This window comes from Sphaerodactylus townsendi, unplaced genomic scaffold, assembly GCF_021028975.2.
Source record: "Sphaerodactylus townsendi isolate TG3544 unplaced genomic scaffold, MPM_Stown_v2.3 scaffold_18, whole genome shotgun sequence".
NCBI classification, from domain to species: domain Eukaryota; kingdom Metazoa; phylum Chordata; class Lepidosauria; order Squamata; family Sphaerodactylidae; genus Sphaerodactylus; species Sphaerodactylus townsendi.
Genome location: NW_025950341.1, coordinates 2,361,324 through 2,387,450, shown reverse-complemented (window position 1 = coordinate 2,387,450; position 26,127 = coordinate 2,361,324). Strand labels below are relative to the sequence as shown.

At 44.3% G+C, this 26,127-nt stretch overlaps 1 protein-coding gene across 5 annotated transcripts in view; it reads left to right on the top strand.

Annotated features, from left to right (window-relative positions):
* CUNH1orf21 (chromosome unknown C1orf21 homolog) overlaps positions 1–26,127 on the top strand; it is a 175,882-nt gene that overhangs the window by 128,044 nt on the left and 21,711 nt on the right. For all 5 annotated transcript variants that reach the window (XM_048482511.1, XM_048482507.1, XM_048482509.1 and 2 more), the window contains exons 4-5: positions 5,910–5,986; positions 24,357–24,417. In XM_048482511.1, coding sequence (XP_048338468.1) covers positions 5,910–5,986; positions 24,357–24,417 — 138 coding nt within the window. The remainder of the gene's footprint in view (positions 1–5,909; positions 5,987–24,356; positions 24,418–26,127) is intronic.

The following is a 26,127-nucleotide window of genomic DNA, read 5'->3' as shown; positions in this document are numbered from 1 at the left end:
TGTTTTGTGCCACTGCCTCCTTGGTTTCATAAACTCATTTCCAGTGCCAGCTTACCCTATGAAAAGCATTATTCAGTAGTGGTTTGCATGACCACCTTAGGAAGATAACAGCATTAAAATTCAAAACCATAACAGTTAATTGCACATTCATTCAAAATCCAATTACAATTCTTTTGTTTAATAATTAAATGGGGAAGGTGCATCCATACGTTATGGACATTTAAAACTCAAGGTCTTTTAACCCCAAAAACCCCTCCCCCTTTATTTCCTTCAAAAAAGTTACCGTTATTACTTTAGAAAAAGTGAAATTTCCTGGAAGACCAAAAAAATTAAGAAAAATACTGCCTTGAACTGTAAAGATATTTTTAATTTGGTGACTTCTTTTAATACTTTTGGGGTTCTTCCCCTTTTACTACTGAAATTCTAAATAAAGACAAAGTGTTATGTTTTATTTGTAAATGTTTGTCAAAATTCTGTTGTGCTGAAAATATATCCAATTCCTCCTTCTGATATTTATAGCTATTTGTTGGAATTTTTCCTCTTATTACTGATTTTTTTCATTATTTACGCCTGAAATTTTCTCTCAATTATCCAAATTTTCCCTTTTATCCTCCTTTTCCTTTTAAAAAGTATTTTTCTTCTTCAAAACAGTTATCAAGAAATTTTAAATCCTTATGCAATCTAGAAATTTTAACATTGGATGGATTGCAACAAAAGAACATTTATACAACATAAAACGTGCAAGAGACAAAAACACATGCAGTAACGGCAGTTTCTCAAAACTCTGGTGGTATATTTACAAAGTTTCATTTGCAAAGCTGTTCTCAATAAATGGTGGGCTATATTATAATCATAGAACTGCAGAATAATTTGTAAAATTACAGTACAGTACACTGTAATTGCATAACTCTGCAACCAAACTGTTGTTTTCCTTTTTGACACGGGAATTTACTTACCCACTTAGCAAGGGGATTTTACTTAATCAAAATGCTTCAATCCACACCTTCCTTTTGAATGAGGGACCTGAACTCTCTTTAGCTGTTATGTCCCTGTGAAGTGGGAGTCAGGCAATGTCATATATTGGGAGCAATTGCTTCCTGCAGTAATCCCAATAAGTTGGTCACCATGTTGTCTGGACAGGGAAACATGTATTCTGTATCTGTTTATGTCTTTGGCACATAAGAATCAAAATCCTGGAAAATCCAGTGTTTGCTTCACTCTTTCCAAAGCTACACGTGCCATCCCCCACCCGTTTAGACAGCACCCGTTTAGACAACACAGAAATGGCATCTATCAGGAAGATCTCATTATGGTTGCTCTTGGTATGTCCAGACATAATGCCTGAAAAGAGTCAAGTGGGTTTTCAAAATTAAAATCTGAAGAACTGCCTTCAGTTTGGAGTAGTGTTAAGGTTTCACATGGAAATATGCATACTTGCCAACTAATAGGCTTCTTGGTGTGGGGACCAGAAGATTTTAAGCTGGTCAGACCTCAGGTAGGTCAGCATCATGTTCAAGAAGAAATTCAGCCTTTTTACCTATTTATGGGGGTGCTATTTGCAGTTTCTTAGAATCTTGCCATAATCTTACATTCACATTCTCCATTTTCTGAAAGACACTGTTTTTAAGAATGACCATTTAAATTGTCACAATTTTTACTTGTAATCCTTTTAAATTTCCACAGCCCTAATATCTGAAAACTTTGAGATTGAAATCCTATAAGTGAACAACCCTCTTGATCTGAAAATGATGCTAGATCACTTGCAGGGTATTCAAATAAATCTGAGGATTCCAAATATGGTTTGAGACTAGAAACCGTGGGGTGGAGGGATGTTTGAAATTAATCTACCTTTAAATTAACTGGCTGCCTTTAATATGTTTATATTTTTATAGGGAAAAGCTCTGCATTTGGCATCTTCACAAATATAATATTTCTCTTATATCAATAAAATATGACTACATAAGTAGGGTGCCCTGCCAGCTTATCAACTGTGTCACCCAAGTGTGGATTGGATTCAGTTTTATTTCTGTTAAATTCTTCTCTTGGTGCCTAATAATCCTGCTGAGTAACAGATGGAGAGTGAAATGAGGTTGTTTGCTGTTTACTACTAGACAACACATTTCAAATTGCTAGTTAAGTTTAGATTTTTTTCTGCTATCACTAAAAAAGAAGAAAAGTTCCTCCCTTTCTCTCCTGTGAGGAGACTCAAAAGGGCTTACAAACTCCTTTCCCTTCTCCCCTCACAACAAACACCCTGTGAGGTAGGTGGGGCTGAGAGAGCTCAGAAGAACTGTGACTAGGCCAGGCCAGGGTCACCCAGCTGGCGTGTGTTGGAGTGCACAGGCTAATCTAAATTCCCCAGATAAGCCTCCACAGCTCAGGCAGCAGAGCGAGGAATCAAACCTGGTTCCTCCAATTTAGAGTACACCTGCTCTTAACCACTTTGCCACTGCTGCTCCTAAAAACTAAAGTGTTTTCTTTGGCCGTTTATGCACGGCCCAAATACGACGGCCTGGGGGCGGTAAAAACGCCGCCCCCAGGCCGCCGTTCGCACAGGCGCCGCTGCTGCAACGCAGCAGCGGCGACCTGAATGCGCTTGCCTCAGGCCGCCCTAAACAACAACCCTTTAAAGGGTTGTTGTTAGAGGGAGCTGCTCTTCCCTGGCGGCGCGGTGCGAACCGCGCCGCCAGGGAAGACGCTGTTCCTCTTCCCTTCACTTATCGTATACTCTTTCAGCGGTAGCGAGACTTCGCCACACTGTCCTCCGACCTCCAGGGCCTGGAGGGCAGCGTGGGCGGGCTGGCACGCCTCGCAGGCTTAATGAGAAGGACACGGTAAGTGGGAGGGAGGAGGGGGAACAGGCGGCTCCGTGCGGAGCCGCCTGCCTTCTGCCGGCCTCCCCCTCGCCTGCTCGCACGCTTCCGTGCGAGCAGGCTCCCGCCCCCACGCCGGCGAAACTCTCGCCGGCGTGGGGGCGACTGGAGGCCGTGCATAAACGGCCTTTAAGTCTGTTGTTGGTGATCCCTGGCAAAGCTCTCTGAATGATACTTAGCAAAACCCAGGCTCAGTTTAGAATATCATACCAGCACATGGTTTTCACAAACCAGGGTTTAGCAGCAAACCATGGTTGGAGTCATTGAACACATAGGTTGCAATGATTTACAGCTGCTAGTTCATATTTGTTTTCCATTCTTTCCACCTAGTATGTTGCAGCAGCCTCCGGAAGAGAAGGGGCTGTTTTAACTATTTTCTGTCACTTCAGACAGTATGGTTTGTGAAGTGTAGTTTTTGGTTTGTCGGTTGATCACAAACTACAGTTTATTTTTAATATTGTACCAGTAATAAAATTTCCTTAACTAAAGTTTGGTGTGATATCTGAACTAAGGTATAGGGTTGTAGGTGATTTTGTTTGTTGATGCCCATCTTTTGGAATTGGTCCGGATCCTGCATTAAATTTTGGAATTTCAACCAGCATCATTGTGTTTTCTCAGGTCCTAGTGTAGTCAAAAATACTACTGTTGGGAGATGGGAGTCAGAGATCTGCAATGAGGAATCAGTGAAAATTGTCTTGTTAACATAAGTTTACCCATTGTTTTAGCGTTGGGTTTGAAGCAGTTTTAGACCTTATTTGAAATCATGTCCTTGTGTATTGGACTGGAAACCAGGAGATGTTCAGATTTGTGCCCTAAAACTTTATTTGCTTTGGGCAATTTTCAGCCTCTCTCAGCATAATTTCCCTCACAGTGCCATGTGAATATCTATTTATGTATTTTGTATTCTAATGTTCTAATCACTAGGTATAGAAGTTGGGTATCCCTCTATGTCAGACGGAGTTCATTGGGCCTGTGCAGACTTCATATCTCCTTTGAGGAATCGTTAGTGAATCACTCTCTTCACGTGTGAACCATTTTGAGGAGGGATGGGATAATTATAATAATAGCATTCTATTTTTTTTTTTGCTGTGTGACAAGAGTTGAACACACTATATGTCTGTAGCATCAAAACTAAAGTCATGTGATACTTAAAATATTAGTGAATTCATTGCAACATAAATTCATAGATTGGAAGCTGCTTTATCAAATGATAAGTTGTGTACCCTGTTCACAGTTGTGTGCATATGTGTATAAATCCTTGTTAATCCTAACCAGATAGTAGTTATCTGGGTTAGTAGAAAGGCAGACCAGGGACTTGAGATCGCCTGTCTTGGATCGAGTATTACTGCCAGAGTTCGCAGTTTAGGATTACTACTCAGCAATGAGAGCCACCTGGTTAAATGGTTAAGAGCTGTGGACTCTAGTCTGGCGGGCCAGTTTTGTTTCCCCACTTCTAGTACGCGAAGCCTGCTGGGTGATGTCAGGCTAGTCATATTTCTCTCAGAACTCTCAGCCCCACCTACCTGCCTCACACAAGGTACAAGGGGTGGCAGAAGCTCATTTGTAAAGCAGCCCCAATTCAAACTGATGTGTTTATGTAGTTATTTATACCCTACCTTTCTCCCCAGCGAGGACACAAAATAGGTTACTTCATTTTCCCTTCCTCCATTCTCTCTCAACAACATCCTGTGAGATAGGTTAGGCTGAGAGAAGTACTGTATATCTGATCCAAAGAGGAGGAGGAGGAGGAGGAGGAGGAGGAGATAACGATATTTCACTTCACTCTATTTAAGGAGTTTGAAAGTAGTTTACAATCATATTCCCTTCCTCTCCTCACAGCAGACATCTTGCGAAGTAGGTGCGGTTGAGATAGTTTGGAGAGAACTGTGACTAGCCCAAATTCATCCAGCAGGCTTCATGTGGAAGAGTGAGGAATTAAACCTGGTTCTCCAGATTAGAGCTGTTGATCACCATTCTTAACCACTATGGCGCAATATGGAAAACCATGGGTTTGTACACATAATCTGAATTGGGCACCCTGCATGCATGAAACGAAGAGAATTCTCATGCCTGATAGTTGAACAAGGGCGAGAGTCCAGCTGCAGGTTTGTATTCTGTAATGTGGGAATTGCCATTTACCACTGAAGAGGGTTCAGACATAGTTCTAGTGGTATAGTAGGAATCAATGTATGTTATCTGCCTCTTTTTCACTGCTTGTGTGAAAGGCAGTTGAAAAGCCAGTGGTCTGAATGTACAAGTTGAAAGAAACAAGTAATAGATTGCTCTTCACACTTTTGAAGGTTTCTCCTGTACCCTAATTCAAATCTTCACTTGAATTTTATTTGATAAATATTCTGAGAGGTTTCTAAAATCAACCCTGATGATTTTAAGGATATAACATTTCTGGCCAAATAAGCTTCTTCAGTGACATTTTTTTTAGTGACCTTTGCTGAAATTTTTACATCTCTCAGTCTCTCTTTCTTTACCTAGTCATTTGCCATGTGAGTTATGGAGTAGATATATTGTTATTCTGTTGGACCATGCAAGCACATAAGATTTGCATTTCTTGTGGATCTGTGGAATGGACATTTTAAAATCCCTGTGCAAAGACAGAAGAGGGTATCATAACATCTTAGACTTGATGTTTCTGTGATCTGCTTCACAGATGAGCACTGTAATGTTTAACCTCTCTTTGATTTTACTACTTTATCCTTATACATAATTGCCTAAGGGATGGAATGTCTGACGACAATCCCCCAACCAATGGGTCTACAGGACACAAAACATTCCATCCTATCCCCGCCCACCTTCCCCCAACCCAGAAACCTTCCCCACCCCAAACAATATGGCTGCTCTCCTGGAGGGAAGAAGGAGAAGGAGGGGGGTCCCCCTCCCTCACCCCTTCTTGAGACCATTTTATTTTAATTTAAAATGGGCTTTAGTGCTAGTACTTTATATTGCTTGGTTATCATCTAATTGCAAATAAATACATTTTAAAAAGAAACATTAACACCCTTCCCCACTCTTCTCTTTCAGGAAAAAAGTGCCAGTTCACACGTAAGGCTTAAGCCTAATAAAGAGCTTCCAGGATTAGTACATCAACCTAGGGCAAAGTAAGTATTCTGGTTTTTTTTTTTTTTTTGCTTTTTGGTTGCCCAGCATGTTGTCTAAATTGACAAGCTGTGATGCAAAATGGATTTGCAAACCATGGTTTTATACTAACTGTGGTCTTGTGTAATGTCTGCATTGTTATGAGCACTGTGCTACCTCTGGAAGCCCTTGAGCCTAAAGATCAAAATGCCTTCAGAAAATGAAAGGAGCCAAGCAGTTCTAATTCATGATTTGTTTGTAAGTTCAAATTAGAGCTTGGATTCTGAGCTATGGTTGTTGAAAAGCGTGACTTGGTATGGCAACCAAATTGAACAGTAATGGTGAGTCCTGGGACCAGGGGCGTACATAGGCAAACTGGCGCCCGGGGACAAAACCTGAGTTTCCCCCCCCCCCCCCGCCTGGCGTATGGGCGGCCACCCTCCCCCACCATGACCAAACAATGATTTTTGTACCAGCTCACAAAACACCTCCCACTCCCATCAAAACATACATAGCTCTCTCCCCACCAACTCTTTTCCTAATTTCCTAATCACAACAACCCTATGAGGTAGGTTGTTAGCCTGAAAAACAACTCCAAGCCAGTGCAAGTGGGTATTAAGCATGTAAATCTCTCACAAATCACCCCCAGCAAAACATTTACCAAACAAATGTCAGCATCATCTCTCACAAAACACCTCCAGTGGAATCCACCCCCAAACAGCATCACTTTCAATAGTGTTTAAACTAGGGAGCTCAGATTCTTCTTTTAAATCCATCTTAAAGGGAGAATCTGGGGACCCTGGTTAAAACAAAATTGAAAGTTATGCTGTTTGGGGGTGGATTCTCCGCCACCCTGAAACAGCATCACTTTTGAGGATTAAAGATTCAGATGAAACAAATAGCAGATTTGGCTGGAATCTGGGCAAATTTGGGCACATTCGAACAAAAATTGTCCAATTATTTCCTGCCCAAATATGAACAAATGCGAATGCAAGGTATTTGGGTTTTGGGGGGTATTTTTGGTGTTTTTTTGGCCTGCAGGGAGTGCATTTTTAAAGCTAGCGGCACCATGATTTCAGGGCATCATCCAGAGACTGCCCTGATGATACCACCCAAATTTGGTGATGTTTGGTTCAGGGGCAGCAAAGTTATGGACCCCCAAAGGGGGTGCCCCCATCCTCATTGTTTTCAATGGGAGCTAACAGGAGATGGGGGTTACCCATTTGAGGGACCATAACTTTGGTCCCCCTGAACATATCTTCACCAAACTTGGGTGGCATCGTAAGAATAGTTATCAGATGATACCCTGAAAATTTGGTGTCACTAGCTTTAAAAATACATCCCTTCCAGGCACCCCAAGAAATTTGCCTAAGATTCTTTGTTTTGCAGTGACTTTGCTCCATTGTAGCTAATGGGGAATTTCTGAGGCAAGCTGCACATTTTTGAAGATAGAGGCGCCAGACTTTCAAGGTGGCTCCAAGAGGCCTTGAGTAATAGCATCCAAGCTTGGTGAGCTTTGCTTCTGGAGTGTGGGGGGAGAGTTGAGAGAGTTCTGAGAGAACTCAGCCCACAGGCTGTCAGGTACAGGAGCGAGGAAACAAAATAAGCCTTTTGGGGGCCCATAAAATCTAACCCCCAGAAGCAAAGGTCTACAAACCTGGATGCTATTACCAGGAGGCCCTCCTGGAGACACCCTGAAAGTCTGGTGCCTCTATCTTCAAAAATGTGCAGCCTGCCTACACACTCAGAAATTCCCCATTGGCTACAATGGAGCAAAATCACTGCAAAACAAAGAATCTTGGGAAAATTTCTTGGGATGCCTGGAAGGGATGTATTTTTAAAGCTAGTGACACCAAATTTTCAGGGTATCATATGTTAACTATTCTTATGATGCCACCCAAGTTTGGTGAAGATATGTTCAGGGGGACCAAAGTTATGGTCCCTCAAATGGGTAACCCCCATCTCCTGTTAGCTCCCATTGAAAACAATGAGGATGGGGGCACCCCCTTTGGGGGTCCATAACTTTGCTGCCCCTGAACCAAACATCACCAAATTTGGGTGGCATCATCAGGACAGTCTCTGGATGGTACCCTGACATTTTGGTGCCGCTAGCCTTAAAATCGCGCCCCCTGCAGGCCGGAACGTGAAAAAACACTTAAAAATTTAAAAACACACAAACAACCCTGAAATGTTGGCGCCCCCCCACGTGACCAAATGGGGGCGCCTGGGGACAAAGGGTACCCCCTGTCCCTAGGCAGGAACGCCACTGCCTGGGACTGTTTGAAAAATTAGCTTCAGGCCATAGACTCTTTATGTAATACGTGATGTGGCTTTCTCTGCCGTGGCTTCCATTCTGGGGTACTGGAAGGTACTATATCTGAGGAATCTGTGTAGGTCTGTTCCTAGCCTCAGTTCCTCTTTCAAATGTAAGCAGTGCAAATTAAAGATTGGGAATTGCTGAATTCCTGCAATGTTCATGGTTTGCACATGCCATGCCTCCGGACAGATTTCACATTTGAACCCAGTGTCTCCTATAAACATGATTCACATTTTTATCTGTCCTGTTGCCTGTTCACATCTCCCATTAACTAGTCAGCAGTCAAAGTCGTTCACAAAAGGAGAGTGCAGACTTATTTACAAGTTCATCTGCCTAGTACTTTGTTATATTACACATTTACAACATAAAAATAAGAATTCTTTTAAAAAATCTTTCCTCCCTGGGCACCAAGATGCAATCTCTGGTCGCCAAATACACCCAGGCAGGATGACTTAATTTGAAATTCTGATCACAGACTTCTAGAGGGTATTGTTCTTTGTGTTTCAGTTGAAATAGATATAAGGAAGGCAGCCCATGGAAGGATATGTACTGTGAGTGCTGAATTGGCCCATCCTGTAGGGGTTGTTTGAACCTCAAAGAGGAGTGGGTTAGCAAGCATCCACAAACCCTTTTTTCTTTCTTTTTACATGACTCAGTTGTCCGTGGGAGTCCTCTTGGTCTTTTCATGCTCAGGCTGATAGCCTCAAGAAAGCCTTACAAGTCTAATTTCCCATGAGACATGGGGACATCACCAGGTTTTCATCCACCCCCTCATAACCATGGCAACTGGCTCCGTTTCCTTCAGAACTGGGTATCATTGAAGGTGGAGCACTTGCCAGGCAATGGATTTCCCTTCCCTTTTGGTGCTACTGCGAAACATTCTGATCTCAAAGGCTCTTGTCTCACCTGTCTACACAATCAGCCTGGATTTGGCTGTTGATGAATATCTCTCTGTTGGTGGGATGGAACCTGGGGCCATCATTCCAGCTGAGCCTTGGTCGCTAAGAATGAGCAGGGTTTTTTTCAGTTCTATTCTTTTGTTATTCCATGGTTCAGTTATGCTGTGCCTGGTTGTCTTCTGGCCTGAAAGGAGAGTTCTTGGAAGCTGATGATGGATTTTGCGCAACAATTTTTTAAAATTCCATTGTCTTGAAAATGGCTTCCTGGAAAAAAATAATATTTATTTTTGTCACTTTGCAGAATAAGCCCAACAGAATAGCTGTACTCCTTTGCAACATAAAAACAAGTACGCCCCTTCAAACCTAATCTTTTGGATGCCAAAATCAAATACTTATTTTTAATTTCTTTTCAGTGCTCAAAAAACCTAGTTTTGAAATGGCTTTCTTTTTCAATATTGCAAAAAAAAAGTTGACATTTTAAAAAGTAAACAAAACACCCATCAAAAACATACTTGTAAGCCAAAAAGCATATTTCTTCAATTATTTTGGCACATACAAGACTGCTTTTGTAGGGTTTTTTTACTTTGTGTGTATGTGTGTATTGCTGAAGAGTGCAGTTGATTTCGTTCTTAATCTGTAGGAGCATGGAGTCACGTGAGCCCACCTCTGCTTCCTACATACACGTTTAATATCTTAGCGTACATACGGTCATGAATGTGTGGCTCTCTGGCCATCCTTCTCAAAATGATGTTGATTATGAAGTCTTGGCCAATGCTGGGAGTTCATCAACATGTATAATTTTTATATTTCAGAAGCATTGTGCTGCCCCTTCCTTAACAACAGTCATCTTCACATCAGTACATACTTGTGTTGTAGCAGATCATTAGCTTCATATCTGAGGCAACTCTTGTATTAAAGGCAAAGGTTTCACATGGGTAGAGACTTGGCACTTAACAATGGCTTTATGAAGGTATTATTGCTTTCTAGGCAATAAAGTCTACTTCACTGGGAAAAAAAACCCCAGCTTGCTTTATTTATTCTTTTATTGTGTCATTAGGACATTTATTAACAAACTTACTGTGTTCAATGTTCTGTGGAAATTCCCGGGTCATAAAACTTCCTCAACCAGATAGGACAGACTTCACCCATCTTGGTGAGTAGCCGTCACATCTCCCCTTTAGGTTCAAGGTGTGTCCTTGACTGTTTCTGCAACAGGATTTTCCCCTGCATGATGAGCAGGAAGAATTTAAACAAAGTGACATCATGTTCATTCTAAGCCTGCTTCGTGAACTTCTGGGGCTTCCCTCTTTTAACTCGATTTTTTAAAACCCTCCCTCAGTCTGCTTCAAAGAGGAACTATGGGGTGGCTGCAAGTCGAGCCTCTGTTTGGATTCTCTACCTGCAGTCAGTATGAAAGGAGAAAAAGGCATGGGGCATCTCACTGCCATGAACCATTGCCCCCAGCTCTTTAGAGAGTACTTTCCCAGCCCAGATGTGATAGAACCTTACAGCATAGCTAAACTGAGAAAAGGAAAGTGATAAGAAAGGGGGGGGAGTCACAGGAGAGTCCACAGTGACTGCCGTGCTGTGCTTTGGCAGCCTTGTGATAGAAGAAAGGGGGGGGGGTTGTGGAGCAAAAAGCACTTTGACCACCCAGTTTCCACTTGGTGCTACTCCCCTAGCAGAGACACGTTTCCCAGAACCCACACAGTAGTAAATCAAGCCAAGCAGGAAGTTTTCAGTTATTGACCATTTTTCTGAATTAGAAGTCAAGATATGAAATGATTGGTTACAAATAAAATTTGACGTGCAAAACGATGGTAAAGAGAACTTTTTAATGAAATAAATGTTGATGTGAAAAGCAAAGGAAAAGGACACAGATGAAAGAAGAGTTAATTTAATAATTAGAGGTTATCTAAAACCGATTAAACTATTGATATTTCTTGATCAATTGAGATTAATGCATTCCTATCAGAGTTGTTCATAGTGATCCAGTGTGTGCAACTTCTGTGTGTGGTAATGGATTATTTTTGCTGGCACTAATAGTTCTTGAGTGGGTTGTCTATCATAATAGATAGCTCACACAAGGACTATCAGTGCCAACAAAAATAATGCGTACCCAGTACATCCATAAATGTTGATATAAGATCAGTGCTGTTAAAATCACACCTCAAAATCCATTCAAATCCCATCATTAAAACAATAAAAAGTGGAATTAGTATGCAAAACATAAAATAGAAATTACATTGATTAGGAAGGAGGGATCATTAAGGAAAGAAAAACAAAAAAAAATTTCACCTACTGGTGTAAGACAACAGTAGAAGGGAAAAGGGGTTCCAGAGCTTTGGTACATGACAGAGAAGGCCTATCCCAGGTTTGCATCCACCTAATCTCAGAAAGTGAAGTGGGGCCTGCAAAGCTGACCATAATTGTTGGTCATGTTCTTAAGAGAGTAGGTGGTCCTTCAGGTATGTTGGTCCCAAACCAAATAAGGCTTTGAGAAACAAATTGGGGGCTAGGGTAGATGAGCAAAGACTGGAGTGCCAAGGTCTATGATACATACTAGTCAACATCCTGGCTGCAGCATTCTATACCAATTGAAGTTTCGAACACTTTTCAAGATCCAGGAAAACCACATTGTAGTAATGTAATCTACGTGTAACCAGGGCATTCATCACAGTGCCAGATGTTTTCTGTCTAGGAAAGGCTGCAGCTGGCTAACATTGAAGATGGTAAAAGGCAGCCCTAGCCACTGCTGTCACTTGCTTATCAAGCAATAGGCCTATCTAGCAGCACTCCTAGACTACAGACCTGTTCATTCAAGGAACCTTAAATCCCTGATCAAACCTTCCACCCAACAGTTGTAATTCCATTTCATTGAGATTTGAGCTTCACCTGCGACCACTCCAAAATGGTCTCCAGGCACTGACTCAGGGTTATTACAGCCCCCTTGGGATCATCTGGAAGAGCAAGATAGAGTTTAAGTGTCATCGCATATTGGTGAAAGCCCAGCCTAACTGGCTATTGTGGGTTTTCTGGGCTCTATGGCTGTGGTCTTGTAGTTTTTGCTCCTAATGCTTTGCCCACATCTATGGCATCTTCAGAAGCATGTCATGGTAAGATGTATGTCTCTCCGTGGCAATTTAGTAACTAACTGCAAGGATAGACTTCTCTGGTTTTCCTGAAAATTAAGTATTATTGAACTGGCCGACTTGAACTTGAAATGCTAGAGTCCAACTGTCTTGAGTGATATTATAGGGCAGACGGACTATCTGATGATTTTGGTTGTCTCTAACGCTCTCTGTGTGACAAGCAGGCCATAAACTGTTACAAAATGAAATTGCTGCATCATCTTTTATAAATGGCATAATGGAACCATGATCTTGGTGGGAAGGTTAGGGTTTATATCAGTGTGGTGTAATTTTGCTGGACTGGCCATCAGTGTCCTTGTCCTTGCTGGCTTATTAACAGGATAAGCCATCTTTGGTACTTGAAATTGTTGAATTCTTCTAAATTCATTATGAAAGGATAGCACACAGAAATTTTTTGGAAAAAGGCAGTTGTGATCATGGAGAAAACTGGCTCATGGTACAGAGAAAGCTTCTTTGAACTCACCATTTTCCACATGGAATTTATGAGGAGGAAGTCTTTATATACGATGGCAGTGACTCACATTTATCTCCTCTTTTTGTTCACCTTTGCTTCTCCCTTCCTTGTGTTTTTTTCTTTTGCTTATAAGAAAAGAAAATTTACACAGCTTGTATACAAAGTAATAAAATAGTAATTTAGTTTTATAGTTTTTCTTCCTTAAAATCAATTTGCAAATTGTATTTACTTTCTTTGGTAGTTGATGGCTCTAGTTTTTGTTGTTTCTTGGCCTGCAATTTGAAAAACATGTCGTAGGACAGACTTTGATCTGGGAGACCTCTGGTGTGGATCCCTGCTCTGCCATGGAAGTTTGCTGGGTGACTTTGGGCCAGTCAGTCTCAGCCTAACCCTCCTCACAGGGTTGTTGTGAACACAAAATGGCAGTATGGAGAACAATGTAAGACCCTTGGTTTGCCAGTGGAAAGAAAAGCAGCATATAAATGCAGTAAAAAAGTAGATAAAAGTTCTTCGTGTACAAACTTGCATTTTAATTGAATCCCCCCCACCCCCCCAGCCTGCCTTCTGGGACTAGACCTGGACAATCATGCTGTGAGTGGCTGTTCCAGTAGTAGTTCATCTACTACAGTAGTCTTCAGCCTATGGACAGTATTCTCATAGGTATACTCTCCACCCCAGCCATATAAAAATGTTCCCTAGGTTCTCTCCCAGTCGTCATATTCTGGCAGTGCTGCTCCTGCCAGTTCCTGTAGCATGGAGTCTATCCTCACTAGTGATGCCATAATACAATTTCTTTCTGTCACATGACTTCCTGTCAGATACTTGGAGCACAATGGATCTCATGCTGCATCCTGAAGGTTGAAAAGTGGGTTCTGGTCCTAGGAAGTTGAAGATCACTGCATAGTAGATGTTTGTTATTATTAAATAATTTGATTTCCAGGCCACCCTTCCCTTCAGGGCTGAGAGTGACTTCCAAAAGAGCAATTCACAACAGTTGTCCTTAACCAAAGGCCTAGTGGAACAAGTTCATCGTGCAGGCCCTGTAGAACTATGATAAATACCGCAGGGCCTGGGTCTCATTTGACAGAGTGTTCCACCAGGCTGATGCCAGAGCTGAAAAAATTCTGACCCTGGCTGACAACAGCCAGGTAACTTTGGAGCAAGGTACCCTAGTCACAGCTTGTTATGCGCAATGCTCTCTGAGGGCGTGTATGTGGAGAGGCAGTCCTGTGGATACAAGGTTCCCAGACCCCTTAGGCCCTTAAAGATTAATACCCAAACCTTGAACCTGATTTGGTACTCCACCGGAAGTCAGTGCAGCTAATAGAGCACTAGAGGTGTTTGTGCTTGGCATGGTATCCCCATATTTTGGACCCAGTTGAAGTTTCTGGATCAATCTCAAGGGTGGCCCTAGGTAGAACAAGTTACAGTAGTAACTTGCCTGATGGAGATGATATAATGCCAGCTCGATCATCTTTGTGACCTGATCCTCCTTAGATAAGGCTGTATTAAGGATCACAGCTGAACTTAAAATGGGTGCAGGTGCTAGCTGCATCCCATCAAGGGTTGGAAGGTGGCCATCTTCCCCTATATCCCTCTGGTATCATTGGGGATTTATCTACCGTGATGGTTACAGATAGCTCAATAATGACTTTCTAAAATTTGGGCTTTGACTGTCACATACAGCCTGGTAGCTCTGTTTTTAATATGCCTCTAATAGGGTACAGTTGGTCTGTTCCCTTAAAGTTTACCAGCTGGTATGCTGAGCTGTGGTAACTTTGAAATTCTGCACCTAGGTCATCCAGATGCCTTGCTCAGAAAGGCTTGAAGATTTTGCAGCATTCCTTTTATGTCATTTGTAAGTGAACAGTATGTCCCTTTTGTGTCATTTATGCTACTTTTGCTATTTGGGATGGGCCCAGGGGTTTGCTGGATGCCCATATTCTACCTCAGCCACAGGGAACTCTAGCTGGTTGCTGCTCTGAGATTTCAGAGGCACTTTGAAGCATATCTTTTAAACATGTAAGGACTAGAAACTTGCTTTTTCTTTCAGAATCAAAGTTAAGACTTTAAGGAAGCTGGACTGTGTGCCTGGTGTCACAATCTGCCCTTTTTCTGTGCTCTTCATAGAACCACGGCATCTGTGCAACCCTAGTGGCATGAGTATGCAAGCTTTTGAGCGATGCCTAATTTATTTATTTTTTTTAAAGGCAGGCTGAAAAATGAGAGAGATGACATTGAGTTTTCATGATGAATGAAGGTGGGAGGGATACTGGCATACAGCGTGTAAATGTACAAAGTAGTCCTCTGTCATTTGGTACCTCCCTAAATTTGAAACGTTGATTCTAGAGTTCAGGTTTTCACATATCCCAGACCTTCTTAAGAAGTAAGCCTGGAAAATATTTTTCTGTGTATTTTATGACTGGGCCATTGAATCACACACACACACAAACACACACAAATGTCCAGAACACATCCGCTCAGCTCCTGTGTCCTCTGACTTTGTCAAAGCCTCTGACCTTACTGTGTGTGTTTGCCTCTTTCGCTCCCCTGGGGGAAAGTCTGTCATTTTGTGTCCTGTGCCACACAAATGCACTGACAGCACTTTGCCAACAACTAATAATAGCCCCCCCCCCCCCAATCCTGCACACAACTGTGAAACATAGTCTCGCTGACCTGGGCCCCATGGTACACTGGAGTTAATAGAAGTAAATTATCTGACCTTCTGCCTTGAGAGAAGTGAAGGGGGGTGGGGGTGGGAAAACCTGGGAAATGTCAGTGTATGCTAGAGAGTTCTAATGAGTTTAATGTAAAGAATTACTGTGCTAAATCTGAGCTCTACAGAAGGACCTTTGAGAGTAAAGCAGTAAATCACAGTAGCTTTGCTGTCTTGCTGATTTGTTCTGTGGGAGGCTTTGTAAAATTATTACATTAAACACAGGCATGTGCCTATCCACCAGGCACCCTCTTCATCCCAGCAGAGTTTTTAAGGGAAATATTTTTTTCCTCAAAACTGCCAGAATGTAGCTCTGTGATACCTATGCTCCAATGACTGTTTTTTTTAATCTAGGACAGTCTTGTGTTTCTGGTAGTTGCTCCTACTAAACTACAATCCCTATTTTGCCTTTGGGGGAAGGTCTGTTTCAAAATATGGGATGCCCTTCCTGTGGTTTCAATCTTCCTCCATTCAATTGCATAGTTGCATTTCTAAAGTTTTCTCTGTGCAGGTATGCCTGATCTCTAGGGCACATGTGTGCCAGCACATTAATTTATTTAGAGATGTTTAGATTTCCAAATCATTACAGTTTAAGGCCGACTTCAGCACCAAGGGGTCCTGGTGGACTAATCAGCGGAATATAGACTCAAGGATTGGAGGAAATGGCCTAGATGGTCAACTGTAGCTGCCTCAACCGTAAGCCTGGCGGAACAATTCTGTCTTACAGACCCTGTGGAACTTCAGAAGGTCTCACAGGGCACTGGTCTCCTCAGACAGAGTGTTCCACCAGGCTGGGGCCAGAGCTGAAAAAACCCTGACCCTGGTTGAGGCAAGCCAGACTACCTTTGGGTTGGGGACCACCAGAAACTTGGTATTTCCTGAATGAAATAATCCTTGGAGGATGTACTAGGCAAGACAGTCCCATAAGTACACTGGTCTCAGACTGTTTAGAGCTTTGTAGATTAATACAAGAACCTTGAATCTGATTCAGTGCTCCATGCAGAGCTGATGGAGCACTGGTTGAATACGCATCCACCACAAGAATCCTGTAAGGATACTCACTGCTACATTCTAGACCAGCTGGAGCCTCCAGAGAAGATCTAAGAGCAGCACTGCATGGAGTGAATTACAATAATCTAGCCTAGAGGTGACCATTGCATGTAGGTGACCATGGCTAGATTGACCATCTGCTTCTCCTGGTGAAGATGGAAAAACACCATCCGAGTTGTATGGACTACCTGGGCCTCCATTGTCAAGAAGGCATCCAAGAGCATGCCCATACTCTTGACAATTGATGCTGCTGTCATCTGCATGCTGTCTATGGTTGACTGTCAGGACTCGCCACCCAACTCTCTGCAATCCAGCCACATGACCTCCATCATCACTGGATTCAGCTTTAGATGACTCTCTCTCATCCATTCCATTGCAGCCTTCAGGCAGTTGGCCAGAACTTCCAAGGCAGCTTCCAGATGCCTGTCCAACCACAGATATAATTGGGTGATACCAGTATGCTGAAGACAACCCAGTCCAAGCCTCCAGGTTAACGTGGCAAGGGGTTGCATATAGATGTTAAACGATATTGATAAGAGAATCACCCCTTGTGGGACGCCACACATTGATGCTTGGTGTGTGGGGGTCCTGTCATTGATAACTACCCACTGTTCCTGGCCTTGGAGAAAAGAGCACTGCAGGGTATTCCCATGCCCATTCCCTGTATCCCCATGCCAGCAAGGGTTGGTCAGGATGTCAAAATTGACCAAGTCAAACGCCGCCAACAGATCCAAGAGTCTCAGCTGCACTGACCCGCCTCAGTCTAGGTGTCTCCAGAAGTCATCTATGAGGGCGGCCAGAGCTGTCTTCACCCCACAGCCAGTGTGGAAGCCAGTTTGGGAGGGATCCAGGGCTGATGTTAGCCACACAATAATTTTTCTTCACGACCATCTCTGCCATAACATAGGCTTTCATAAGGATCCTATGAGATGTTCTTAACTACTTTGTCATGAGTCTTCTGCCAATCCGCTCTAGCCATCTGCGTTCTTTCTTGCCCGTGAATGCTAAATACTGCCTGTATGCTCAGTATGTCGTGGCTGATTGGGTTCTTTTTTGTCGTTGTTGTTATGGTTGTGTATTTTTTATTTTTCAACAATAACAGCATTTAAAAAAATACAATAAGACAGTAAGATAGAACAGTAAGAAAAAATGGGTCTTTTTTTTAAAAAGGATCTCTTATGGCGTTCATTTTGAGTTATTGACATATGAGCCACTGAGGGCTTGAAAGGGGCATTGGGGCTCTGGGACAGGTAAAACTATGACTCAGAGGCCAACCTGCATTTAGGCATCTTTTCTCTCAACCATCACTGCCCCATCATAGATTGTTTCCCTTTCCCCATGCTGTCATACTTCTCCTGGAGGCGAGGCTCGGGCATCCTGATTGGGTGATTCCTAGCTCATTCTCAGGGAGGCAGGACCTGGCCTGTTGTCACTTCACCAGGGGAGGGCTCAATCACTTATTCCAGGATCCAGTATTGTTCCTGCCTAGATAGGGAGTGTAGGGCTTGTCTAGTGCTCCAAGCCCCTTAGGCAAAAACAAACCTTTTCCTTCTCAGTCTGTCTTCTCGTCAGTATTGTAAGTGTTTTATTGTTCCCTGCTCAACTCCAAGGAGAAGCCAATTCCCGCACAGGCCCTGGCAAAGCCTCCCTGCGTTCTTTTCTCCGCTTGTGAGGCCTTTGCAGGAAGGTCGCGGCAGAAGGGACCCGCTGCCACCGCTTCACGAAGGTCAGCGGCAGCAGCTCTGCCGAGCGCCGCAGCAGGGACTTGCTCCCAAGCCCACAAACACGAGCGCCCAACTCCAGGAGGATTAGCTGGCGCCATTCCCCCGCCTCCACCCGGGCGGAAAAAAAGCCTTGGCAGCGGCCACAGGCGCCAAAGCAAAAGCGGCCCCAGCCAAAGCGGCAAAAGCGGCTGGAGGCGGAGGCTTCCGTCTCGGCTCTCAAGAGCACCAAGCGTCGCCTTACTCTCAGGGCCGGATGGCAGCTCTGCAGCTTGCCCGCGCTTTTGAGAGTCAAATGGAACAGTCCAGCGAGAGGCAGCTCGGCTCGTCACCTGCCGCGGAAGGCGAGAGGCAGGAGGGACTCCGAAAGCAAACCAGAAGGAACCCAGCGGATCTGGTCAGACCAGCCCAATACTTCTCAGTCCAGACAAAAGGGGGGGGGCCACCGGTCAAAAACCGGGTCTCTCAAAAACCTGAGTTCCTGGGCCAATGCCTCACCAGAACTCCTTATGGAACTCTTCACTAAAAAAATGAGAGAGGAGATTTTAGAGCATGATAAGGCAAAACAGAGACAGAAACGCAAACAAAAAAGCGTCAGCAGAGGGCGCCAGAGATCCACACATAGGGTTGGAACACAGAGCCAAACCTGAAAACATTCCAGTTCCTCGTCAAAGGTCCATCAGCCCCATGCTTAGCCCTCCTCTGCCCTTATAGAGACCCCCCCCCTCAGCATAGAGGGACGATGAGTGAGGGGAAGGGGCTAGACCAGTGGAACACTTCTCAGAGGAGGCTGAGGAAAGCCGCTTGAACCTAGCGATCCATGTAAAAGATTTTTTAAACAGGAAGAAGGAGCTTCCTGCAATGATCACGAAGACCATCTTGGCACTCCAACTACAAGATGGCCCAGGCAGCGGAGGACCCCTCCGCTGGCGAGTCCTAAGAACCAGTCAAAGGAGTTCCCAAGGGGAGTAGGAAATCTTTCCACACTCTGGGGAGACCCCTAGGGACTTTCCTCTTCAAGAATACTTCGAAAAAAGGATGAAAGGAAGGGCAGAACTCAATCTAGGCGTTAACAAGAGCTACCCTTCTCTCCTCAAAAAACTCTCACGTGCTACCCGGACCGCGTACCATGCCACCATTCAGACCCCCCCTGGTGCGGGCGCCAGCGGTAGTGGCAGTCCAGTCAGAAGGCCTAGTCACCAAAGATGGTGAGGGCGCCTTAAAAAGATCCCTTTGATAAAAAAAAGGAGGTCACCCCTCAAAGAGATGCAGCGTTTGCTTGTAATCCTTAGGGCGGCTTGCATCCTCTGCACCACCACCATGGCTAGAAACCGCCATCATCTGGAGTAAGAAAAATTCTTGCTATCATTTAGAACGCAGGAAATTATTAGGAAGGCATGGAAGGGATGCTTATCAGCAGTCTCTTTTAGACGAACTCCAATCTGGATGCCTTTACCTTAACTTCCGAGTCTTAGCCTAGGGGAATTTAGTGGTGAGAGAACAGAAATACGAAGCTCCAAGGCCTGGCAAAGCAGACTTTCATTCAAACTTCGTAGATTTCCACCCTGACTATCCGTAGGTCCAGACTGTGTCCGGAAAGGATTTAGATGCTGTGCTGGATTTGAAACCAAGGGAAATAAAAAAAGGCCATGCCAAATTTGTTACGAATGGGATCAGGACCTTCTCTACCAAGTCCTACTCCCACGTTTAGATCCCGTAGCGCCTAGCACGCTCACGCAGGGATGGCCGAGGCTAGTCTAATTCACTTTCTTCACCCGCATGAGCGTCCCAGCAATAATAATAACAAGCACGAACAACAACCAGTCTTCCCTTTCGTCACGTCCACCTTTCGATCCGGGCAGAGGGGCCAAATCCTTCCAACCATGGTCAGCACAAACCCGATCCCTGACAATCCCAAGCCACCGGTCGAGCCCGATTCACAAAGATTCCCACCAGGAACTGGGCCAGGGCCCCAGCGTCGACCTTTGGACTCAAGAGAGGTAGTCACCACCGGATGCCTAATAGAATTCTTCAGAATTCCCAAAACCCCGATTTCAAGCCTTTTCCACCTTGCTTACGAAGCCGGCAAAAAAAAAAGGCTCAGGGGCCTTGTAAAGCCATCCCTACATCTTGCTTCGTCCAGATTCGAAGCCATCCGGGCGGTGCCTCCAGTCAAGAACTTACTTTTGTAGATTCTACTCCCACTTCTTTACCGTCCCAAAGAAGCGGGGAGTGAGGCCATCCTCAATCACAGATGCGTCAACGGGGCTATCCACGGCTCGTCACTTCAAAGATGATAAAACCCTCCAGGTCCATGGAAACCTCCAGACCGGAGATCATCTAACATCATTGGGATCTCACAGGCCCTATCTGCGTGCCAATGACCCCGTGCATTAAGCTTTTCTGAGGAGTTTGCAGTAGAGGATCAAGCATTTCCGAGTGCGGGCTCTTCCATTTTGGATCGCCCACGGCTCAAGAGTTTTTTTTACAAGGTCCTTCGCTTATCCACGCCTTAAAAAGGAACAGGACATCCCGCGTCCACCTGCCTGGGCGGCGTTCTCATTCGATCAGCCTCCAGGGGAGCGGGCGGGGGGTGGGCCGTGGAGATGATCTTGAACACTGATACGTCCTGAAGTTCTTGAGGTCAGCTTACCAAAAAAGTTAGCTGACCCCAAAGGCTCAAACATGGAACATCTAGGAACCCGCGATGAACACCTCGCGTAGCGCTCTTCATACCGCAAAGGCCCTCAAAATGCAAAGACTAAAGCGACATCTTTCATCAAGGAATGGAAGAGTACTTTTCACTACAACTAGCAAAAGAACTGATGGGCCTCTTTATCTCCATGTAGACATGCTCCAATGGGCGCGATTCCATCGCGGACTCTGCAGAGGAGTTCCTGAGACCCATTATCAGTGGGACATCATGCAAAGAAGCTGTAATCCTTCGGCCTTAAAGTCAAACACAGCCTCATCTGAGTAGTCCAGCTCAAGAACTTATCCACAGGCAAAAGTCTACCTGCCAGACAATAAGGTGCAGATCTTCACAGGCAGCCAGCCTTCGGGGATGGAGACTCCTCAGAGACCAGGTAGCCCAGGGTCTATGGAGCCCCTCACAAGCACGTCTCCCCATCAACCTCGCAGGAGATGGTGGCCCATTAAACTGGCCAGCTTCAACACTTCAACACCTAGTCCGCGATAGCCATGTCCTGGTGGAATGGGACAAGCGTGGCAGCCAAAGATTACCTCAACAACCAAGGAGGGTCGAGTCCGCCCAACTGCATCAGGAGTCTGTCAACATCCTGACATGGGCAGAGAACACCTCAAGATCAATCACTGCAGAACATATCAGAGGAACCTCAATGTCGAAGAGCCGACTGGTTGATGCAAACCGACCGGAAGCGAATGGAGACTTCGCCGAGATCTTCAGCGGAATATACCAACAATTGAACACCCTGGGGTGGACCTGTTCGCATCGCATCAAAACCATCAACTGCCGACATTTCTGACCAGATACCACCATCCCAGAGCGGCGCACACAGACGCACTGACCACCGCGTGGCCTCAGGGCCTGATGTATGCATTCCACCGGCACCCGTCCTGCCCAAACTCCTGAGATCTGGAAGGAGGAAGCCAGAGGTCATACTGGTGAAATTTTGCATGGTGGCAAGAGAACATAGAACAATCCATACCGGCTACGCTCATTGCTTTTACTTCATTACTGCGGCACCTAGAACGTATGGCAGGATACGTCTCATCACGATCAGAGATGGTTCCGCGCTCCGCGGCACAGAGAACCATGATTCGGCATGCGGTATCACAAAGTGGAACGCCACTTTAGGCCAGGCATTAAAGACCCGAGTAGATCATCCGCTCACGAGACATCACAGGATACCAAGCATACTGCCTCAGAGAAGTGCCAACCCGGCAAAGAGACGGGTAGCATTACTATCCGCAGTCTGGATCGTCTGCGGGGTGTGACCTCCTGAGCACCCAGACATCCTCACATTTCTAAAGATTAAGCCAAAACACAGCCTCGATGAATTCATGGCTTCCTCGTGGGCTAAAATGCGATACTCAGCGGCTCTGACAAAGCATCCATTCGAACCTGTCCAGACGATCCCCTAAGATGGCTCAGGATGAAACTCCTTTTTCTTAATAGCCATCACCTCCAGCAGCAGAAAGGGTCTCACGAGCTCAGCGCTCTATCCATAAACTCTCAACTTTGCATATTCCACAAAACAAAGGTGGTCCTGCGGGCTAGACCCAACCTTTTATCCCAAAGTAGAATCCTCCTTCCACAACCAGACTAAGAAATCGCGCTTCGTCATTTCTTCCTAAACCAAAACATCCAAAGGAGATTCTCTGGCACAATTTAGACGTCAGAAGAACCCTCAAGGCATACATTATTCGCACAAGAGGACGATAGAAGACCGAGTCCCTATTCATCAATGTATCGAGCTCCAACTCCGGGCCCAGATGTCAGAGCCGCCATCAACAAACATCAGAGCGTGCATCACGAAATTACAAATCATCCAACATCCGGATTCCACCGGGATTCGCAGCGCATTCCACTACAAATTACGCGTAACTACCTACAGACGTCAAATTCCATAGAAGGACATCTACCGAAAGCAGCCCTTAATAGTCCTCAGCGTCTTCGTCAAAGCGCACGAACACAATCCAAGACCATTAGCGTGCGGCATTCAATACCAGAGTCGCCGACACATTTTGGTAAGATGATCCACCCATTAGGGACACTGCTCTGGGGAGGTCCCAATCCGGATGCCAGGCCTGCGCCTCCAGGAGAGCGAGTCCATTGGTAGACTTACCCTGAAGGGGCCTTCTCCTGGGCAATGACGAAGAACATCCACAAGCCCTCTAACAGATCAATTCACAAGCGTTACCAAAATAATAGGCACTCGCAACCAGCGTGAAAGTCTATTAGACAAACAGTTAGGAGCACATGTTTTTAGGCCGTTGCCTCAGTTTTCAAATGTTATATGTTGTTACTTCCTAATGTTTCCTTTTCGTTATTGTTTGAGAGGAGAAGAGGGGCGATATTTCTCCGTTACTCCAAATACTGGATCTATAGATTTGATTAGGCCCTCTCGGAAGTGACAACAGAAAATAGAGTCCACTACCTCCCTGAGGGAATGAGCTAGGAATCGCAATCAGGATGCCTAAAGTAGCGATCAGGAGGGCCCTTCAGAATAAAGTCTACCAATGGACCGTTCCTCCTCCTCCTCTTTCATCCACCTGTCACTCAATTGGCTGTAGGATGTAAAAAGAACACGTGAATGAGTTCCCCACTGCCCCGCTTTTAAATTGTTGAGGATAAGTGGGGTGAATTAAATGGAGGAACTGGATTTATTGGTGATGCCAGTTTTTCCTTGCTAGCCCTACTCCATCTGTTATTTTTGCAAAACCACTGCATTCACCACTACCTAATAATCCTTTGAGCTGCATCAGTAAGAGAAGATTTCAGAGTTCCTTGTCAGGTCTGCACCTCTCTGCTATTTCTGTTTTTTGCCCAACAGGCTTCTTCTGGAAAGCGGGAGGGAACCCTCCCAACCATTCCTCTTCCTTCCTCAGGTGGGAGAGCTACAGCTATAATCTCTCAGCCTGCTTCTATGCATGTTTATTCAGTACTAAATCCCAGTAATTGTGAGAAGGGCTACCTCACAAATGAGTGTAAGATTGCATTCTTCAACTCAGGTCTATGCTCATTGACTTAGAAATAGGTGTGCATAGGTATGCCCAGTCCCTTGCATATGTACTTAGGAGTAAGTGCTACTGCATTTATTGCAACTTACTCCTAAGTAAGTGCATACAGCAATACAGCTGTAGGGATTTAAGATCCTTGGGGAAAGTCAGGATCTTAAATCGTGACATTCTCTTATTGCTGGACTAGTGCATCAGACTTAGGGCTTCTGATAAAAACATGACTAGATTGGAACTTGAATTTTCTGCTCCCCTTCTGAAAGTGGCAGGTCTAAAGCTAGACATCAAAACTGTTATGTGTCTAAGGACGCATTTTGTAAATACCTCTGAATCTCTCAATATGCTATTCTACTTGTATTTCAGCATGCACATCTCTGAAAGCCAACAGGAATTTTTCAGAATGCTGGATGAGAAAATCGAAAAGGTAAGAACGATGTGGCAGATGTTTCAAAGTGACAGCCATGGAATTCCATCGATCAAGACATGTGAATCTCCATGCCAAGAGACCAAGAATCAGATTGGGGTGTATTACTAGCACACAGAGAGTTCTCATTTATTTACTATTTTAAAATAAGAGCTGTGATTCAGGGGTAGAGCATCTGCTTGGCATACAGAAGATCTCAGGTTCAGTCCTGGGCGTCACCAGTTAAAAGAATCACACAGTAAGTGTTGAGTAAGACCTGTGCTTGAGATGCTGCCAGTCTTGAGTAGACAATACTGACTTTGATGGACCAATGGTCAGATTCAGCATAAGGCAGCTTAATGTGTCCATCTTTCGGGCAAATCAGCTTTCAGAATGGCTCACAAGTATTAAAAGCAGTGGGGCAAACATCCAAACCCCAACCTAAGAATTTCATAAGACTTCCTTGAAGGGGTCAGGAAAATATGAAGCAACAAAAACACATTTTCTGTAAAGATGATCATTGTCTATGCAAGCCAAAAAAGTCCTGTTTTAGTGTAGGACATAAACAATTATGATAATTTCAGAGGGGGTGCCATATTAGTCTGTGGCAGCAACAAGCAGGGATGTAAGACGCTCCACAACTTTTCATGGACTAGAGTCTGCTTGGCAGATGAGTGTGATAGATATGGGCTCTCACAGTGCAGTCATTTGCATGTGAAATCATGACGGAAAAAAATTATAAACTGAGTTTGAAAACCATGAAGCTTAGGAAAGAACAGGGTAAGATGTACTTAGCTAAAAAATCAGATGTAATAAGAAAAGAACAGAGACTGTACATAATAGAGCCGTAGTTTTCCTAAGCTAGTTAATACCTGTAATGGCTGAATAGTCCCAAGTTATATTAAGACAGTTAGCACCTGTAATGATGGAGGAATCCCATTTCCTTGTTCAGTTTTGGGTGGGTGAGAGTTACAATCTCTTGATGAATTCTAATTCAGCAGCTTCAGTCTCTCTTTAAAGGTTTTATTGAGGGGGAGTGACTTCTAAATCAGTAACAGTGTCCTAGGAGGTTGACATGTCCTCCCACTTGTTTCTGAAAATTGCCAGTTTTAATGTCACTTGCTAATGTTAGTACTGTGGAAATATCTTTGGGGAGAATGTTGGCAAACATAACATGGTGTCCATGTTCCAGTTTGTACTGACGCCCTGCTAACTGGCAGTGGTTTGAAATACTCAGGCATTTATCTTCATGGACTCAATTTCTGGGTGATAAACCAAACTTTAGTTGGTCACTTAGTATGTGGGAGTGATCCAGAAGGATTATGGTGGGTATTTTGTTGTAACAAGGAGCTCAAGTCAGACGTTCTTAGGTTTTTTAAAGGGTTATTTGGGTTCTATCCAAAGGTTCTGTTCCTTCCTTGAATTGAGACTTTCACTGGCTCAGTGACACTTGCTCTAATGAAGAAGTGTATTCCATCTGCAAAAGGATTCACTGTTAGTAAAAGGGAACCTTTGGACCAAGCCCATAGTCTCTAGGGTGTGGAAAATGTGGAATAACCAGCTGCAGCTCCTGTGGAGGCAGGGCCAGCCAAAGACAGTCTGTAACCAGCAAGAGGCAGGTCATCCTGATCTGGAAATGTTTGTAGGTTCAAGTCCAGGTAGTGGTGCTGATGCGGGAACAAAGTCTCATAATACCTGTGGTAAAGACAAAACGAAAGAATAGGTAAAGCA